General features: G+C 44.1%; 1 protein-coding gene across 5 annotated transcripts in view; it reads left to right on the top strand.

Annotated features, from left to right (window-relative positions):
• LOC126195432 (uncharacterized) overlaps nt 1-17,305 on the top strand; it is a 455,740-nt gene that overhangs the window by 152,446 nt on the left and 285,989 nt on the right. For all 5 annotated transcript variants that reach the window (XM_049934050.1, XM_049934049.1, XM_049934046.1 and 2 more), the window contains exon 4: nt 13,718-13,883. In XM_049934050.1, the coding sequence (XP_049790007.1) occupies nt 13,718-13,883 (166 nt within the window). The remainder of the gene's footprint in view (nt 1-13,717; nt 13,884-17,305) is intronic.

Consider the following 17,305-nt stretch of genomic DNA (forward strand, 5'->3'; position numbering starts at 1 on the left):
AACACTCCACCACCAGTTGCATGCAATCAATCCTGTCTAAACACCGTCTGTACCTTTGTAAAAATTTCGGCAGAATTTATCTCTGGCTTCAGCCAGCTTTCTGTACCTATAACGATTTCAGCTTCGGTGCTTTCTATCAGCGCTTGAAGTTCCGGTACTTTACCAACGCAGCTTCGACAGTTGACAATTACAATACCGATTGCTGCTTGGTCCCCACATGTCCTGACTTTGCCCCGCACCCGTTGAGGCTGTTGCCCTTTCTGTACTTGCCCAAGGCCATCTAACCTAAAAAACCGCCCAGCCCACGCCACACAACCCCTGCTACCCGTGTAGCCGCTTGTTGCGTGTAGTGGACTCCTGACCTATCCAGCGGAACCCGAAACCCCACCACCCTATGGCGCAAGTCGAGGAATCTGCAGCCCACACGGTCGCAGAACCGTCTCAGCCTCTGATTCAGACCCTCCACTCGGCTCTGTACCAAAGGTCCGCAGTCAGTCCTGTCGACGATGCTGCAGATGGTGAGCTCTGCTTTCATCCCGCTAGCGAGACTGGCAGTCTTCACCAAATCAGATAGCCGCCGGAAGCCAGAGAGGATTTCCTCCGATCCATAGCGACACACATCATTGGTGCCGACATGAGCGACCACCTGCAGATGGGTGCACCCTGTACCCTTCATGGCATCCGGAAGGACCCTTTCCACATCTGGAATGACTCCCCCCGGTATGCACACGGAGTGAACATTGGTGCCGGCCGAAGTGGCCGCGTGGTTCTGGCGCTGCAGTCTGGAACCGCTAGACCGCTACGGTCGCAGGTTCGAATCCTGCCTCGGGCATGGATGTGTGTGATGTCCTTAGGTTAGTTAGGTTTAACTAGTTCTAAGTTATAGGGGACTAATGGCCTCAGCAGTTGAGTCCCATAGTGCTCAGAGCCATTTTTTTGAACATTGGTTTTCTTCCCCTCTCTTGCTGCCATTTCCCTAAGGGGCCCCATTACGCGCCTGACGTTGGAGCTCCCAACTATCAGTAAGCCCACCCTCTGCGACCGCCTGGATCTTGCAGACTGAGGGGCAACCTCTGGAACAGGACAAGCAGCCACGTCAGGCCGAAGGTCAGTATCAGCCTGAGACAGAGCCTGAAACCGGTTCGTCAGACAAACTGGAGAGGCCTTCCGTTCAGCCCTCCGAAATGTCTTTCGCCCCCTGCCACACCTTGAGACGACCTCCCACTCTACCACAGGTGAGGGATCAGCCTCAGTGCGGGCAGTATCCCGGGCAACCACAGTCGTAGTCCGATCGGGGGATGCGTGGGACGAGCTGGCCGTCCCCGACAAACCCCCATCCGGACCCCCACAGTGATGCCCATTGGCAACAGCCTCAAGCTGTGTGACCGAAGCCAACACTGTCTGAAGCTGGGAGCGAAGAGATGCCAACTCAGCCTGCATCCGAACACAGCAGTTGCAGTCCCTATCCACGCTAAAAACTGTTGTGCAAAGAACGTCTGAACTAATCTACAGAGAGCGCAAACAAATCGACAAAATTTAAACGGTTATTAAAATACAAGATTGCCTAGTAAATGTAGTAATGCTGCTACTTGCGCACTGCTGACACACTGCTCGGCGGCGGAAGGAGACTACGCGATTTTACACTATTCAGGTACTAAAAAGTGATGCTACAACTTTCAAATACTATAATACGCCAGAAATTTATGAATTAAACAATGCAAGTACCAAAAACACGAAAAGAAATTAAGAATTAAACTATGTAACAAATGAGTGAGCTAGGAGTATACGACTTGCTGCTGCAGCTGCTTATCCAACGGCGGCAGGGAGCATACAGCCCTCATGACAACACAAATAAGCTTGACTGGTTCTCTGGGCCAGCTGACTTTGATTACTGGACCAAATTAGAACATGGTGTCCTGTTGAACTTTGTTCGGATCATTTCTTACTTTTTCAGGACTCGTGTCTCTTTCTTCTTTTGTATTGGGCGCTTTTGCAGAGTTTTGCGGCCAGTCGCGCCTATTGGTGGGCACTGAGATCGTGCGTCTTGTGGCCCATTCACCAGAATGTCTGTGGTACCAACACACCATGTTTCAACAACAGTATTGTGTCATTTTCTCACCTGCTTGATTTTTTCTGAAACGATGTCTTCGTACATTGTTCCTTTTATCAGGTCGGGGTCCTCCCGTCCACTGTAAGTGTCGACACTTGCTTGTGCAGCGCGTCTATTTAAGAGTGATCTGGATGCCTCGTCTGAGAATCTAATGGAGACCTGTTCCGGCGTAATATCAAGCGTCGGCGTGACGGCCTGGAACGTAACTGCAGAGAAGGCTGTGAGACGACGTGAGCCAATAGAACGCTGACTAGGACGACGCCACGTCAGGAGCGCCCCTGTATGAAGAGAATATAAGCGCCGCTTCAGTTAGCCTTGGCCGCACTAGAAGAAGAGTCGTGGCTTGTGATCTAGGAGGGTCGTAACTTAAATAATAGCAACTATTTATTCACAACTGATAAAAAAGAGTTACATGTTTGCACCTCTTACTGTCCTTCAAAGTAGTCACTAGCGTTGTGTATAACCCGTTGCCAGCGACGTGGACGACGTAGTATACCGTTAGCAGAACCTGTTCTGTTGATGGTGTGAATGGAACTGTCTACTGCCTGTCGAATCTCTGGAGCTGTTCTGAAGCGAATGCCACGAAGTGGTTACTCCATCTTCGGAATCAAATCAAAGTCACAAGGACGTACGTCTGGGGAGTAAGGACTTAAGTCCTTGTGACTTTGATTTGATCCGAAGATGAAGGAACCACTTCGTGGCATTCGCTTCAGAACCGTTCCAGAGATTCGACAGGCAGTAGACCGCTCCATTCGCACCATCAACAGAACAGGCTCTGCTAACGGTATACTACGCCTTTCACATCGCTGGCAACGGGCTCTGCACAACGCTGGTGACTACTTTGAAGGACAGTAAGAGGTGCAAACATGTAACCCTTTTGTATCGGTTGTGAATAAATAGTTGCCACTATTTAAGTTCCAGCCCTTGTACATTAATTGCTTGCATGGAAATTGTACATATCGAAGGACATTGGTTATTTGCATGTCGTCATTTGCTTGCGACACCTCTTTGTTAAAGGGTAAAGTTAAGTATTGTCAATTTAATTTACTGTAAAAATCTCCATTAATAATATTTGCTTGAATTTTTGTCTAGCTATCCGAGAAAACAGCTTCCTAGGCACCCTATATTAAACGAGTGGGCGGGAACTCAGAAGACCTAACCCATGAAGGTAATGTAAGAGACCCGAGCTTATCGAATCAGTATGTAGAGAGACGGGCATACGTGATAGTAAGGTGTTACAAGGAATGTTAACCCATTGATATCGTACTTCAACACCTTACTGATTACTATGAAATCAGATTTAATACATTAATTACATATTAGTTAGTATGACTGTTCTGTATAGTAGACCTCAAACGGTCTTCTAAATGTAGAGCAATACACATTTTTTGGACTGGCACGCACTTTCACTTTTTTCCCTTTAAGTAGCGCGCTGCACACTTTGTTGTTCTCACTTGAGAGTATGTGCATTGGAAAATAAGCCTATGTTTTGCCAGAAGTCACTTACTGGTGGCCCGCAAACAGTGTGCTCAGGTTGTTGTGCACACTCTAGCAGTCGCTATAAACTCACCTCGTCATCACCACGGAGCAGTCTCTTCGCCTTGTTGGTTGTTTACTAATATCAGCTACCACACGGAACACACAGCCTGTGCTTCTGTTTGGAATACATTTAAGAGCCATCTATTAGCTACAAAAGGAACTTCGTGTAATCATATAGTGACTCGCGCATTTGCGAGCTGAGTTCTTCATACTATTTTAATGCCACAGCAACTTCATGCAGCTACAGCTCATAATTGTATGCGACTGGATAAAAAAAGGTATAAAATAAATTGTAAAAGTATCAGAGTAGTCAACATCAAATATTCAACTCAGAGGAAGAAAAAGTGGAACAAAAAATGATGAAATTCAGAACCATTGTACAGTACGCCTTAGATTAGTACGTGCTGAGAAAGAGTGTGGTGTTCTTTGAAGTTCCCCCGGCGGTTAAAATATTCCCTCATTTACTCCGCACTATATGATTGTTTCAGTTGCTTTTAATTCAGTCACTGGCTCACCTTAGAGGCGGCTGTCTGGTTACCAGCCGAAATATCGGAAGAATACTATCCAGGTTGCTCGCCCGAAAGACGATGGAATAAGGTTGTGCGGGATGACAAAGACCAACCGTATTAGAAAGTTTGCACGAAAGCAACGAGACCGTAATGACACATTTAAGCGACTTGAGTATGTAGGTGACAAACAAAACCTGGACGAAGCCAAAATGAGCGTAAAGAGAACAATGAGAGAAGCGCTCAGTAAATTCAAAAATAAATTTTGTTAGCCGATCTGATTGAAAATCCTAAGAAGTTTTGGTCTTATATAAAGTCAATAAGCGAATCGGAATCACTTCTTCACACAATCTGTGACCATAATGGCACCGAAACGGAAGATGACAAAGATGAGTCCGACATGGTTTTGCAGCGGTAGATTGCACTACGATTCCTCCTTACACCCATCGCACGAACACAGAAACGGCAGATACTGAAGTAAGTGATCGCGGAATACAAAAGGAACTAAAACCTCTCAAACGTGGAAAGACCGGATGAGATACCTGTGACATTAGGGTGATCATTACACGGAAGTTGCAAAAAGCAGACAAGTGATTTGAGTGCACCCCCCCCCCCCCCGGTCTTTTTTATTTTTACTATTTATAATTTTTGATAATGCGCCAAATTTCATACCTATTAATTAACATTGACACATTCCGCAACGAACTTAAATATAGTATCTAAAACCCACTTTAATACTGAAAAAAGTGTGTATATTTTTCTATTGGTATTAAACCTCCGTTAGACAGGTGGATCCTATACCACCAACACAACTATCCTGCCTCACTTGTTTTCCGTGTAAGACTTCTACTACTTTGTTGATTTACGTTTCGTTCCTTTTTCAGACGTTATTATAGCTTCAGAACATTTTATAGTGAGAAACTCACGTATCTTGATAACAGTTTGCAATGAACAACTTATTTATCTGTATAACATTTGACAATGAACGCATTAGTGCTTACATAATAAATCCAAGATAGAATAAAAGTCAAAGTTCTATGTCTGTGCGTGTGTTCGTCCTTCACAACAGATACTTCAGCTTCAAGGACGCAGTCGGGACAAATGTCCTGAGCGCAGGCTTTGCGTACGTAATTCGTCTTTCTGTCCCTCTTGTGGCCACACGGCCGACACCTTGAATCTTTTTCCACTTTTTTTGGCGGAGGGGGGGTCACGGCTTGGCTGCTGGAATTAGAACGAAGTCCTTGAGGCGTTGCTGCAACGGTTTAGGAAGGTTCCTGGATGCTTCCTGGCGCTCGTAAAACTGATCTCGAAGAACGGCGAGGCCGAGGGTTTTGAGGAATTGTCGACGTGTAAGCGTTGCCCGAGGTGAGTTGCAGAAATCGATCACTTGCACATCGATTCTAGCGTCGTTGAGTTGTGAGAAGAAGATCCTGAGTGGCCATCTTCTGTACGTTTGGAAACGCCGAAAATTCCGCTCAACTGATCGACGGTGTCGATACCAATTTGGTCTTATTGTAGTAGGTAAGCAACTCAGGCTTATTCTTGTCCCCAGTCGATTTGTCTATATGATCTTCGCGGTGAAAGGTGGGGAGAAGAATCAAAACCTTCTTTTCTGGAACGTAGGACGCCAAGGTGATCTGGCTACTGATTCCGAACATGCTGTTGCAGGCTGGGCGGCCAGTGAATGCCTTAGGGATTTCTTTTTCGTTGTTCCTGACGTTCCAGCCAGGCTCATCTTGTGCTTGCATAGGAGTGTAATGGCCAGTAGAAAGCTGGTGTACCAGTTCTCCGCCTTAGATTTCTTCCCGATCAAGATATCTTCGCTATGAGGCGTTCAATCACATCAGATAGGGAGTTGCTCTTGTGGAAAGTCTTGTCAGATTGCTTTCCGACGTACACCTCCATGCAGGAGGTGTAGAATACCTCGACGAAGATCTTGATGCCATACTTAACCGGCTTTGTCGGGATGTATTGAATGAAAGAGCATCGGCCAAAGATCGTCGATCGTAACGTTGCTACCGAGGATATAACTGTTCTGGCAGTTATTGTTGAACTGGTCGAAGACTTCACGGATGGACAGAGTTTATTTTGTGCACGCCGAGCCTGTCGGGTACTGAGCTGAGACAGCGCAGGAGGAATCTGACTCGAGTCGTGGTCATCGTCAGGGGGAAGATCTCAACACCAGTCCCATCGGTGGCCCAGAAGCTTGCCAGTTTCGTTCGTCCAGCCTCGAATCCCCCTGTTAGATAGAGAAGCCCGAGGAGAGCCATGACATGTTTGTCCGTCTTCCGATACAGGCCATCTGCCTTGGTCTCGTAGTTTTTGATACACGTCTCTATCTTCTTATTGGTGCAGTCGACGATGATCTGGACAATCTCTGGTGTAATGAAAAGACTAAGGGCTGCTTCGATAGTCTTTGCATTCCTTGCGTGTCTCGTCAGTCCAGGAATTTCTTTGATGATGATCCAAGATCTGGTCCCAACCTTCTGCGGGCCTGCAGGATTCTTCATCCAATTGGTGATGCCATCCTTTCCGAGGTAGGAGTTGCCATATTTGAAAATGGCCGTCGATTCCGTCATCGCTGCCATTCCTATTTGAGTCAGTGTAATGATCACTCTCTGTAATTTGACCATCAGACTCCTTGCCCCCATCATCAACAGGTAGCGGTTCATGCAGTTGGCGATCCTCCACATTCTCGGCTTCCTCCACCTCTTCCTACACGTGTTGCATTAGCTCCTTCAGCCTAGCGGTTTCCCTTATGACGATATCTAAAATATAATAGGCACAGTTCTAATATACAATAATCACTAGCGCCCAGATTTTAATTACCTAAAAACAGTGAAATATGCAAGCATTTATGACCTAAAACTCACATAAATATGACCTTAAAAATAAAATATGACCTAATAGAAGTTTACTTAATTTTTTATTCACCATAAAGTAATACATAATTCACTTCTCAAAATATTGCAAGTATAGTTCTCTCTTTCTGTAGGGTTTCTGACTAATTTGCACCTATTTTTTGAATGCCTGAATGTTTTATTTTCTAAACACAAAGTACAGTGAAAAGATCATCCATCGAAACAGTAAAACAATGTTTTTATTTATACATAGTATTTAAAGCGTTTCACATTGGTTGTCGCTGAGGATAGTTTTGCACCTAGAAAAGCTCCTCTCCACTTCACAAGACGTCACTGGAGCGTATTTGAAGGCAGCCAGGTCACTGGAGTTCAGCTTTGTTTCAGTATCTTCAAACGTTGCGGCATTCCCTGAAAGACTGTCACTAATTTTGCACAGTGTAGAATATCCAGGATTCCGTTGGAGAACACTTTGTCAGCCACATGACCACGAGCTCGACCCAACTCACTCTGCACATGGTGCACAATACTCAGGGCCTCACATAGCTGAGTGCCAACAGCTTCCAGTCGTTTGATGGCTTTTGATATCACTGAAAAATTGGCGTTGATGTATGATAAGTTTCGAGACAGTGTATCCGTAAAAACTTCTTTCACAATTTTGATAGCACTTGATTCATCGCTATCAAGCTCACAGAAGATTATCTTAATACTCAGCAGCATTAAGCCAAGAACCCTATCGTGTAAGAACAGGTTTAGGTGGGAGGGGCGTTGAAGGTGCTTGTTCCTTGAATTTCTGCACCCGTAGCGGAGCCTTCACATTTTCTTGCCAAAGGAAATTAATTTGTCCACGCCAGGGTAATTTGATCGCCCCTATTCGGCTACTTTGTGCAACGCATGTGCAAGGCAAGTGGCGTACACCATACTGGGGTAGAGAATCTGAAGCCCTTTGACTGCTTTAGCCATATATGAAGCACCATTTGTTACAAGCAGCAAAACGTTGCCGCTTTTCACACCATCTGGCCACAGTAGCTTCAGAGAGTTGTGAAACAAAATAGCAATCGTCGCATTGTTTATCGAGAGCTTGACACGTTAGTACGAGCATATCTCCAACATTTGCAATATATCGCCCACTAATATCCGTAGTTTCATCTATCGACAGCCAGATCTTTTGCTAAGCAATAGTAAATCGTATTTTGTTGAGCACATCATTGTAGCATACGGATAAATAGTTCTTTCTCAGTGTAGATTCATCTGGAAGGGGATGTGTTGTGTACTTTTCCAAGAACCGTCTGCAGCGTCGATTCTTCAGCTTTTCCAATGGGATGTTGCAGGACACCATTCTCTCACACGAATCCTTGCAGAATGATTGCACGGTTGACGATTGACCTGGCTGTTCAAATAACAGCGTTTGCCTGCTGTTATTTTCAGCACTTCATTTCACACAGCTGCTGTGTTTAGCGGTATTGCAGTGTTGTTGCAAATTAAAGAGCTTTTCTGCACTAACTTTAACTTCACACAGTTTACAAAATAATATTTTCCCACCAGTACTAAAGATCTTCTCTCCATATTCTCGAACATATCCTCGCAACTTCACGCTGGCGGAGCACTTTGCTTTAGGCATGTTGAACAAGGCAAAGGCTGTATTTAAACTGGTTACTGGGAACACCTGTGGGACTGCGATGATTATTACGGCAGAAGCCGCCTTTGTTGGCTGTGAGAGCGTATTGTCGACTCTGTGCAACAATGTTTTATGTTCGCGAAACGACTGTTGCCCTACACCGATTTTCTGCTACAGTCCTGAGAAATAAAGCTGTGTACTAATTTATCTGTTTATCTTTCATAACAGCACGTTAAATATTGTCTCGTGAGCAACATATTCATTTTCTTATTGGTGTGTCCCGTAAGATACGAGAAAAACGGTATATGCATTTTTAGCAAAAATTGCGTAAATATGACCTATTATATTAAAAGTTAGCTGCAATATGACCTATCACTAAAATTTGTTGAAATATGACTTTATATGCACAATCAAAATACATTTTTCGACACTAAAATGCCTAGATTTATGTATAAATTGTTCTAAAATTCACCCTATAGTTCAGAAAAAAATATGACAATCGCAGTACCGAACTGGAGGCTGCAAGTCTGCGTGCCCATGTCCTTCGTGGACTGAGGCATAGCGAGAATGGTACTATATCTGCTGGTTGGTAAAATGCAGGGCTTTGACAAGCCAACAAGTTGCAAGCGACAGGGTAGGGTGCTTTTCCCTTCACCTGGATCTCGTGGATGGCCCACTCATCAAGATAACGGGACACCACAGGATGGTTGCCATTGCAACTGATACAGTGGGAAGAAGGAGGTGGGCAATCACCCTCATGAGAATCTCTACCGCAAGTAACACATATGACAGTGTTTTGAAGGGACACGAGACTGTGGTTATAACGTTGACACTGATGGCAATGCATCAGGTTTGAAGTGTACAGTCAGAACTTGATGACTTCATAGCCTGCCTTAATCTTCAACGGAAGCAATAATTTATCAAATATGAGAAAAAGAGTGCATGTAGACACTAAATTTGCATAACCTTTTTCATTACCTAATGCACTGCAGTGACGACCTGATCAGAGAGATAATGTTGGGTTCCCTCTCAGATAGTAAATATCAACACACGAAGAATTCAGCATACGATGAGCTGCGATACAAACATTATAGCTGTGGAGAATTGAAGCTGTAAGCAGTTGTTGAATTTGAAAATCATAATTGGTCAACAAAAGCAAAGCCTATTACACAAGCGAGGGCAGGATTTCACAGGGCCTGCAACTGCATAAATACCTCTCTGAATAATAAATGGATTCACTGTAGCAAAAGACTGATCTCCTTCTGTACATGACACCACGAGAAACCGAGGTGCAGCTGGGAGAGTCAGTGAATCTTTAGCCTCATTCCATTTACATTTAGTAGACGTAGACTGAAATGAAAATTACTGGCTCATTGTGAAAAAATCCCCCATGATTGGCAGTGTCTCCGATGGTGCACTCCTTCTGTGTGGGGCGGGGGGCGGAGAGGAGGGGGGGGGCCTCTGAGGAGGGCTCATCAGCCTTAAGTGATTGTTCACACCTTGGGTCACACCCCCTGAACTCCAGGCAGAGGGACCAATTGGCATTTGGGAAGATAATAGCTCAGGCAACCAGCCCACCCTGGGCCAGGCCTGTACCAGGGCTACATACAAACCCTACCTGTCGATTCAGGACTGGAAATTATGCATTACCCAGTCACCTGTTATACGTCAAACGCGTGGGCTGGCCTTCAACAGCCCACAAGGAGGAACAGACCTCAAAGGCCCAAGCAGAGGAAGTTGAGGAGACGGAGAATGAAGAAAGAAGGAGAAAACAGACGCCACAAGGAAGCGAAAAGAAGAATAGCAAGAGGATACACATGTAGCATGGAAAGGAAAGAGGTGATGCAAAGGCTGGAGCCCTGTGGTGGCCAAGCACGAAGTCACCAAAAGTGGGGAGCCGTATTCAGTAAACAAACTATGGCATAACGCTATATTGACAAGGAACGAAGCTATATCATCCCCAAGAGAGCCAACAAGTAAACTGAAAACTTCGACAAGATTTTCTTCGTGAGCAGGGCCATTTATCGTTTCCACTGCTCAGTCTGTTGCCTTGTTCAATCGGATAATGCCGTTTTCGTTGTAGGGCTTTAACTTTATGTGTACATAAGTGATAGCTATAACAGTTTTTTTCTCGACTTTTGGCTCCCATAACTGATGATGAATATTGCTCTGTTTTCAATTATCAATCTATCCCGTCAATTTTGAGTCTGTTGTGCATCATGAACTTTAGAGACGATTTCCCAAAAACGAGTGGACGGGGGAGGGGGTATTGTGAGCCACAATATGCTAGAGCCCTTCATTTTAGGCAGTAGATAGGTGACCTGTCAAACTGGAATCGAATTGGTTGGCTGTGTCTGAGGAATTACCCTTGTGAGTTGCTAAGAACGCTGCAGCTCAACAACAAATTCAGTTGTTTGTAACAGGATTGCCTTTAAACCTCGCCCCCCCCCTTTCCCTCCCCCCCCCTCTCCATCCCCCTCACATGTCACAGATCTTGAGGGAACTTAGCACCGTCCCTTAGCTATCAGTCAGTCCTGAAACTGGACACCTCTTTCAGAACAAAGAAAGAAGCATAACACTTATACCATGTTCCTGTGCGGCTTCTGTGGATGTGAAAAGTCTCGAGACGGAAAGTACTGCATTACTTGAACCCTTTTGTCTACAGCTCTGAGTCGTGAAGTATAACAGCATATATTCCTGGTGTGACAAACACTCAGAGACATTATCACACCTTGCCTGACCCACTGAATCACTCCATTTAAGTCCCATAGAAAATGTTTTGGACTATCTGCAAGAATGGGTGAAACATGCCACTCTCTAACCCGTCAGTTTGGTAGATCTACAGGATATAATCATTAATGAATGACTCCAGTTGGATTTGGCATAAGTGAAGAATCTTGTGCAACGTCTTGCTCGCCAAATTGAAGCCTTTATCAAGGCTAGATGCGATGTTGCTCACTATTGTCTGAATATCTCGTAGAGGTGACTAATTTTCTTGTCCGGCGGGCTTAAATAACAATACCAATATGCTGCTGCAAGCAAAGCGCATATACAGGGTGGTCCATTGATCGTGACCGGGCCAAATATCTCACGAAATAAGCGTCAAACGAAAAAACTACAAAGAACGAAACTCGTCTAGCTTGAAGGGGGAAACCAAATGGCGCTATGGTTGGCCCGCTAGATGGCGCTGCCATGGGTCAAACGGATATCAACTGTTTTTTTAAAAAATAGGAACCCCCATTTTTTATTACATATTCCATCACTACGTAAAGAAATGTAACTGTTTTAGTTGGACGACTTTGTTCGCTTTGCGATAGATGGCGCTGTAATAGCCACAAACATATGGCTCACAATTTTAGACGAACAGTTGGTAACAGGTAGGTTTTTTAAATTAAAATACAGAACCTAGGTACGTTTGAACATTTTATTTCGGTTGTTCCAATGCGATAGATGTACCTTTGTGAACTTGTCATTTCTGAGAACGCATGCTGTTACGGCGTGATTACCTGTAAATACCACATTAATGCAATAAATGCTCAAAATGATGTCCGTCAACCTCAATGCATTTGGCAATACGTGTAACGACATTCCTCTCAACTGCGAGTAGTTCGCCTTCCGTAATGTTCGCACATGCATTGACAATGCGCTGAAGATGTTATCAGGCGTTGTCCGTGGATCACGATAGCAAATATCCTTCAACTTTCCCAACAGAAAGAAATCCGGGGACATCAGATCAGGTGAACGTGCGGGCTATGGTATGGTGCTTCGACGACCAATCCACCTGTCATGAAATATGCTATTCAATACAGCTTCAACCGCACGCGAGCTATTTGCCGGACATCCATCATGTTGGAAGTACATCGCCATTCTGTCATGCAGTGAAACATCTTGTAGTAACATGGGTAGAACATTACGTAGGAAATCAGCATACATTGCACCATCTAGAGTGCTATCGATAAGATGGGGGTCAATTATCCTTCCTCCCATAATGCCGCACCATTCATTAACCCGCCAAGGTCGCTGATGTTCCACTTGTTGCAGCCATCGTGGATTTTCCGTTGCTCAATAGTGCATCTTACGCCGGTTTACGTTACCGCTGTTGGTGAATGATGCTTCGTCGCTAAATAGAACGCGTGCAAAAAATCTGTCATCGTCCCGTGATTTCTCTTGTGGCCAGTGGCAGAACTGTCGACGACGTTCAGAGTCGTCGCCATGCAATTCCTGGTGCATAGAAATATGGTACGGGTGCAATCGATGTTGATGTAGCATTCTCAACACCGACGTTTTTGAGATTCCCGATTCTCGCGCAATTTGTCTGCTAGTGATGTGCGGATTAGCCGCGACAGCAGCTAAAACACCTACTTGGGCATCATCGTTTGTTGCAGGTCGTGGTTGACGTTTCACATGTGGCTGAACACTTCCTGTTTCCTTAAATAACGTAACAATCTGGCGAACGGTCCGGACGGTTGGATGATGTCCAGGATACCGAGCAGCACACGCACGTTGGGCATTTTGATCACAATAGCCATACATCAACATGATATCAACCTTTCCCGCAATTTGTAAACGGTCCATTTTAACACGAGTAATGTATCACGAAGCAAATACTGTCTGCACTGGCGGAATGTTACGTGATACCACATACTTATACGTTTGTGACTATTACAGCGTCATCTATCGCAAAGCGAAAAAAGTGGCCCAACTAAAACATTCATATTTCTTTACGTACTACACGAATATGTAATAAAAAATGGGGGTTCCTATTTTAAAAAACGCAGTTGATATCAGTTTGACCTATGGCAGAGCCATCTAGCGGGCCAACCATTGCGCCATGTGGTTTCCCCCTTCAAGCTAGACGAGTTTCGTTCTTTGTAGTTTTTTCGTTTGATGCTTATTTCGTGAGATATTTGGCCCGGTCACTATCAATGGACCACCCTGTATAGTGCGGAACTGTTAGCAGGTTGTTTGCTAGCTATAAACTGCGTGTAGGAGATCTTGTTAGATGTCGAGCAAGAAGCAGCAGTGAGGGCGACGTAAAAGAACAAGAAGCAGCAAGGAGAGCGAGATGTGTGATGTGTTGTTGCAGCCGCACGGTGGTGCTGGTGCTGGATATGAGGCGCCATGTCCCAGACCTGCTTGTGCGCATGCGCAGTGCCGACTGCGACTTCCACTGCGGCGAAGCCTCGTCTGCACCCTGCAACGTCACCGTACAGGCCACCAGCGAGCCCACCCGTGTCGGGTATCATGAAAAGGTCAGTCTGGCTGCCTTCTCCTTTCTCCTTCATAGTTCGTTTCTAATACGATGTAGGAAAATTGGCGGTCAAAACAGCTCTCAGTCGTCTCGAAATGGATAAATACAGGTCCTGTACCGTTTTCAAGGTAGTCTTAAGCTAGTATTCCTGGAAATCGTGGCAATTTCTACTTCTCTCCAAAGTAGACTACATTGAGATCTGGTGATGTTTGTGGACAGGGGAGACGAGACAATTCGTTCTCGTGCTCACATAATCAGCCCTGGATTATGCGAGTTGTACAAACAGATGCCCTGTTATCTTGGAACACAGCTTCACCACTGGGGAACAAATACTGTACCGTGGAGGGAACCTGGTCAGCCAAAATGGTCACTTAATTCTTAGCAGTAATGCGACCTTGCAGAGTTACTAGGGAACCCCTGGAAAACACCGACATGACTGCCCAAATTATCATCGAACCCTCGCTATGTTTCAATCTTGGCAGGAAGTCCTCTGCATAGTAAGCGTCAGACGGCGTTTACCAACATAAACTAGGCCCGGAGTTGGAAACAGTGAGAAACAAGTCGCATCCGAGCAAATGAGTTTCTTCCGTTTCTCTGTAGTCTAAGTTGGGCCCCATGTTTTCCTGTTATGGGCTTTTTTGCCTCACTGATTAGTGATTTTGGAATTCAGCTCGCCCTGTGATTCCCTGCTTATGGAGCTACCTTCGCGTTGTTTCGGTGCTGACAAGATTCGCGACTGCGACATTCAGTACAGCATTGCATTTTACAACTGACATCGTCTTATTTTTCTTAGCTACCCTCTTCGATCATTGTCTGCCATGATCACTCAACACACATTTCAGTCTGCGTTGTGACTTAGCGGATAATATTTCCGCTTTCTCCGTAAGCTGTAAAAATCTTCGATTAGGTGCCTTTTGAAACACCAGTCACTTCGGCTACCTTGATTACTGAAGCACACACCATACGAGCACCAAGGATATGCCCACGTTCGCATTCACTGAGCTCCCGCATAATGCATTCGCAACTACACAGAGCACTGATCCGACCACAACTGACATTAGCAACTTGTTGAGGACATTTTACAGGTGCCGTTCGCTGTCAAATGCAACGGTGTCACCTGCAGGCTTCGCTAACGTCTGCGTTTATGCTCAAACGTGCATATCTCGCCGTGTTTCCACATTTTTGTCCAACCCTTGTGTATCCAGAACGAGTAAACATATTGAGGGGCAGTTCTTGATAAGTTATAGAGCAGAAAGTGGTGAATTTATTTAGATACACACGTAAGTTTTAACGTTCATGGCTACCGAATTATGAAGTCGCTGTCTTCGATGCTTTTTTAAAGTAAATCTGTGTACTTTTGTCTGTGGAACTGGAAAGAGTGTTTGGGGAGGACCAGAACATCATAACATGTGTGAAAGTTGATCTTATAATAACAAGAGAGAAAAAAATTTTATCTTCTCAGCCTGTCCTCTATACGAATACCAGCCATCATCAGCCTGTCTGAAGTCCATGTAATCTTCTTATAGTCTTTTTCTGTATTTCACTCACATACAAGAAGAGCCACGATTAATCTATGGGTACAGTAGTACCCTAATCATCTGAAACACATCAAAATTTAAAAAGAATAGCCGCCTGATCGTTAGGTGGGATGGTGTACATGGAAGTCCTTAAGGGAGATGCAGCAGAAAACGTAAACACTTTTTTAAAAAATTATTACAGCCACTGTTAGTAATATACAGATTTAAAATTTTGTATGTGTGAATAAAAACAGATGTGCTTTAACGGAAAAATATAATAAAAGACGCAAGACTAATATTTTGCCAGGAATTTGAATTTCTAATTTTCATTATCTTTTTTATAAAAGCCATAACTCAGATCCTAATGAAGGAATGAATTTGAAAATGTAATTGTAGTGTCCTAAGAAAGTTATAAGACCACTGAACTACAATCATTTTTATGGTAAAAACTGTATCATTAACATAATTTGAATTTTGCATATCCAAAATTAAGCTCCTTTTCTACATAAAATCCTATAGAAATCACAATGTAATCATAGGATCTCGTATTTTTTGTTTCGAACAGCTCCTGAAAATTTCATAGCATTAGCGCATATACTTTTTGAGAAAAGGCTTCTAATAATGCAAAAAATGTAATACCGAGAAAACGGGGTCGAAGACTTTCTTCTCATATTTCTAGATGTAATAAGCTTACCCCAATTTTACAATCCTCGATACTGATATTCCTCATCCTTTAGGTTCTCTTGTCTCCGCTTCGAATTTTCCTGGCCTGTATTTGTAGGTAAGACAGTGATCTGTCAGCTTCCTTGTCCCTGATCTCATCGATTGTGCAAAATGCTTTTGCTGTAAACACACCTGGATCTATACCAACTCCATCCCGCACTTCAATTTTGCCATTATTTCCGTCGTTAAAATATAAAACTGAAAAAAAAAAATGGTTCAAATAGCTCTGAGCACTATGGGACTTAACATCTGAGGTCATCACTCCCCTAGAACTTAGAACTACTTTAACCTAACTAACCTAAGGACATCACACACATCCATGCCCGAGGCAGGATTCGAACCTGCGACCGTAGCGGTCGCGCAGTTCCAGACTGTAGCGCCTAGAACCGCTCGGCCACAAAGTATAAAACTTCAACAGATGCCTATTTTGACTACGTCAAGTCCACAGAATGTCCGGTTTGAGCATCTAATCCAAATTAAATTACTGTGGCTTTCAATGGCATTTTGTGTCTTTCCACTAAGACACTTCCTCAGTAAATCAAGGTTTGCAAGAAACCTGAATGTGGGCTTAACTGCATTCATAACAGGTTCCAGTAATGAGTGTCGATGTGAAAACGTCTAATTGCTTATTGTGCATTTTCAACTTCTCGGGGCGTAATGAATAGTCCATTAAATTTCTTCTCTTGTACTTACACCAATCGTCTTTCGGATACAGATTATGCATTGGTGTTTGGTCAGTGGATAGTCTGTGGAAAAAAATTGCCCACACAGCACGCCTCATTGCCTCTAAGTTGTTTATGTTTTTCCTGTTAGCTCCCGTAAAATAACCGAAGAAAATCAATTTCTTTCAGAGTAAGTCTTTCTTTTCCTCCAAGTGATTTTCCATCCTCAAGCACTTCACCGTTCTTCTCCTTCAGAAAGCGGCAAAGTCTGCCACCAAAACGGTTTTGGATCTGACCAAACTTTTCTATTGTAGTACTGTATAGTTTTTTTTTTGTTGTTACAGCTTTGTACGAAGAGGGGTCTCCATCACCAAGGTATTTAGTATATCTGTCATCTCATTGTTTCTCAGATCTGGAGAAAATCCTTGGAGCTGCAGAGGGCTCCATGCCCCCGCCTGAGAACTATAATGTTTAGAGCATGCTACTGCATGCTTTTCTTACCACAGTTTCTCGTTGTTGTC

The sequence above is a fragment of the Schistocerca nitens genome, chromosome 7 (genome assembly GCF_023898315.1).
Source record: "Schistocerca nitens isolate TAMUIC-IGC-003100 chromosome 7, iqSchNite1.1, whole genome shotgun sequence".
Lineage (NCBI taxonomy): Eukaryota > Metazoa > Arthropoda > Insecta > Orthoptera > Acrididae > Schistocerca > Schistocerca nitens.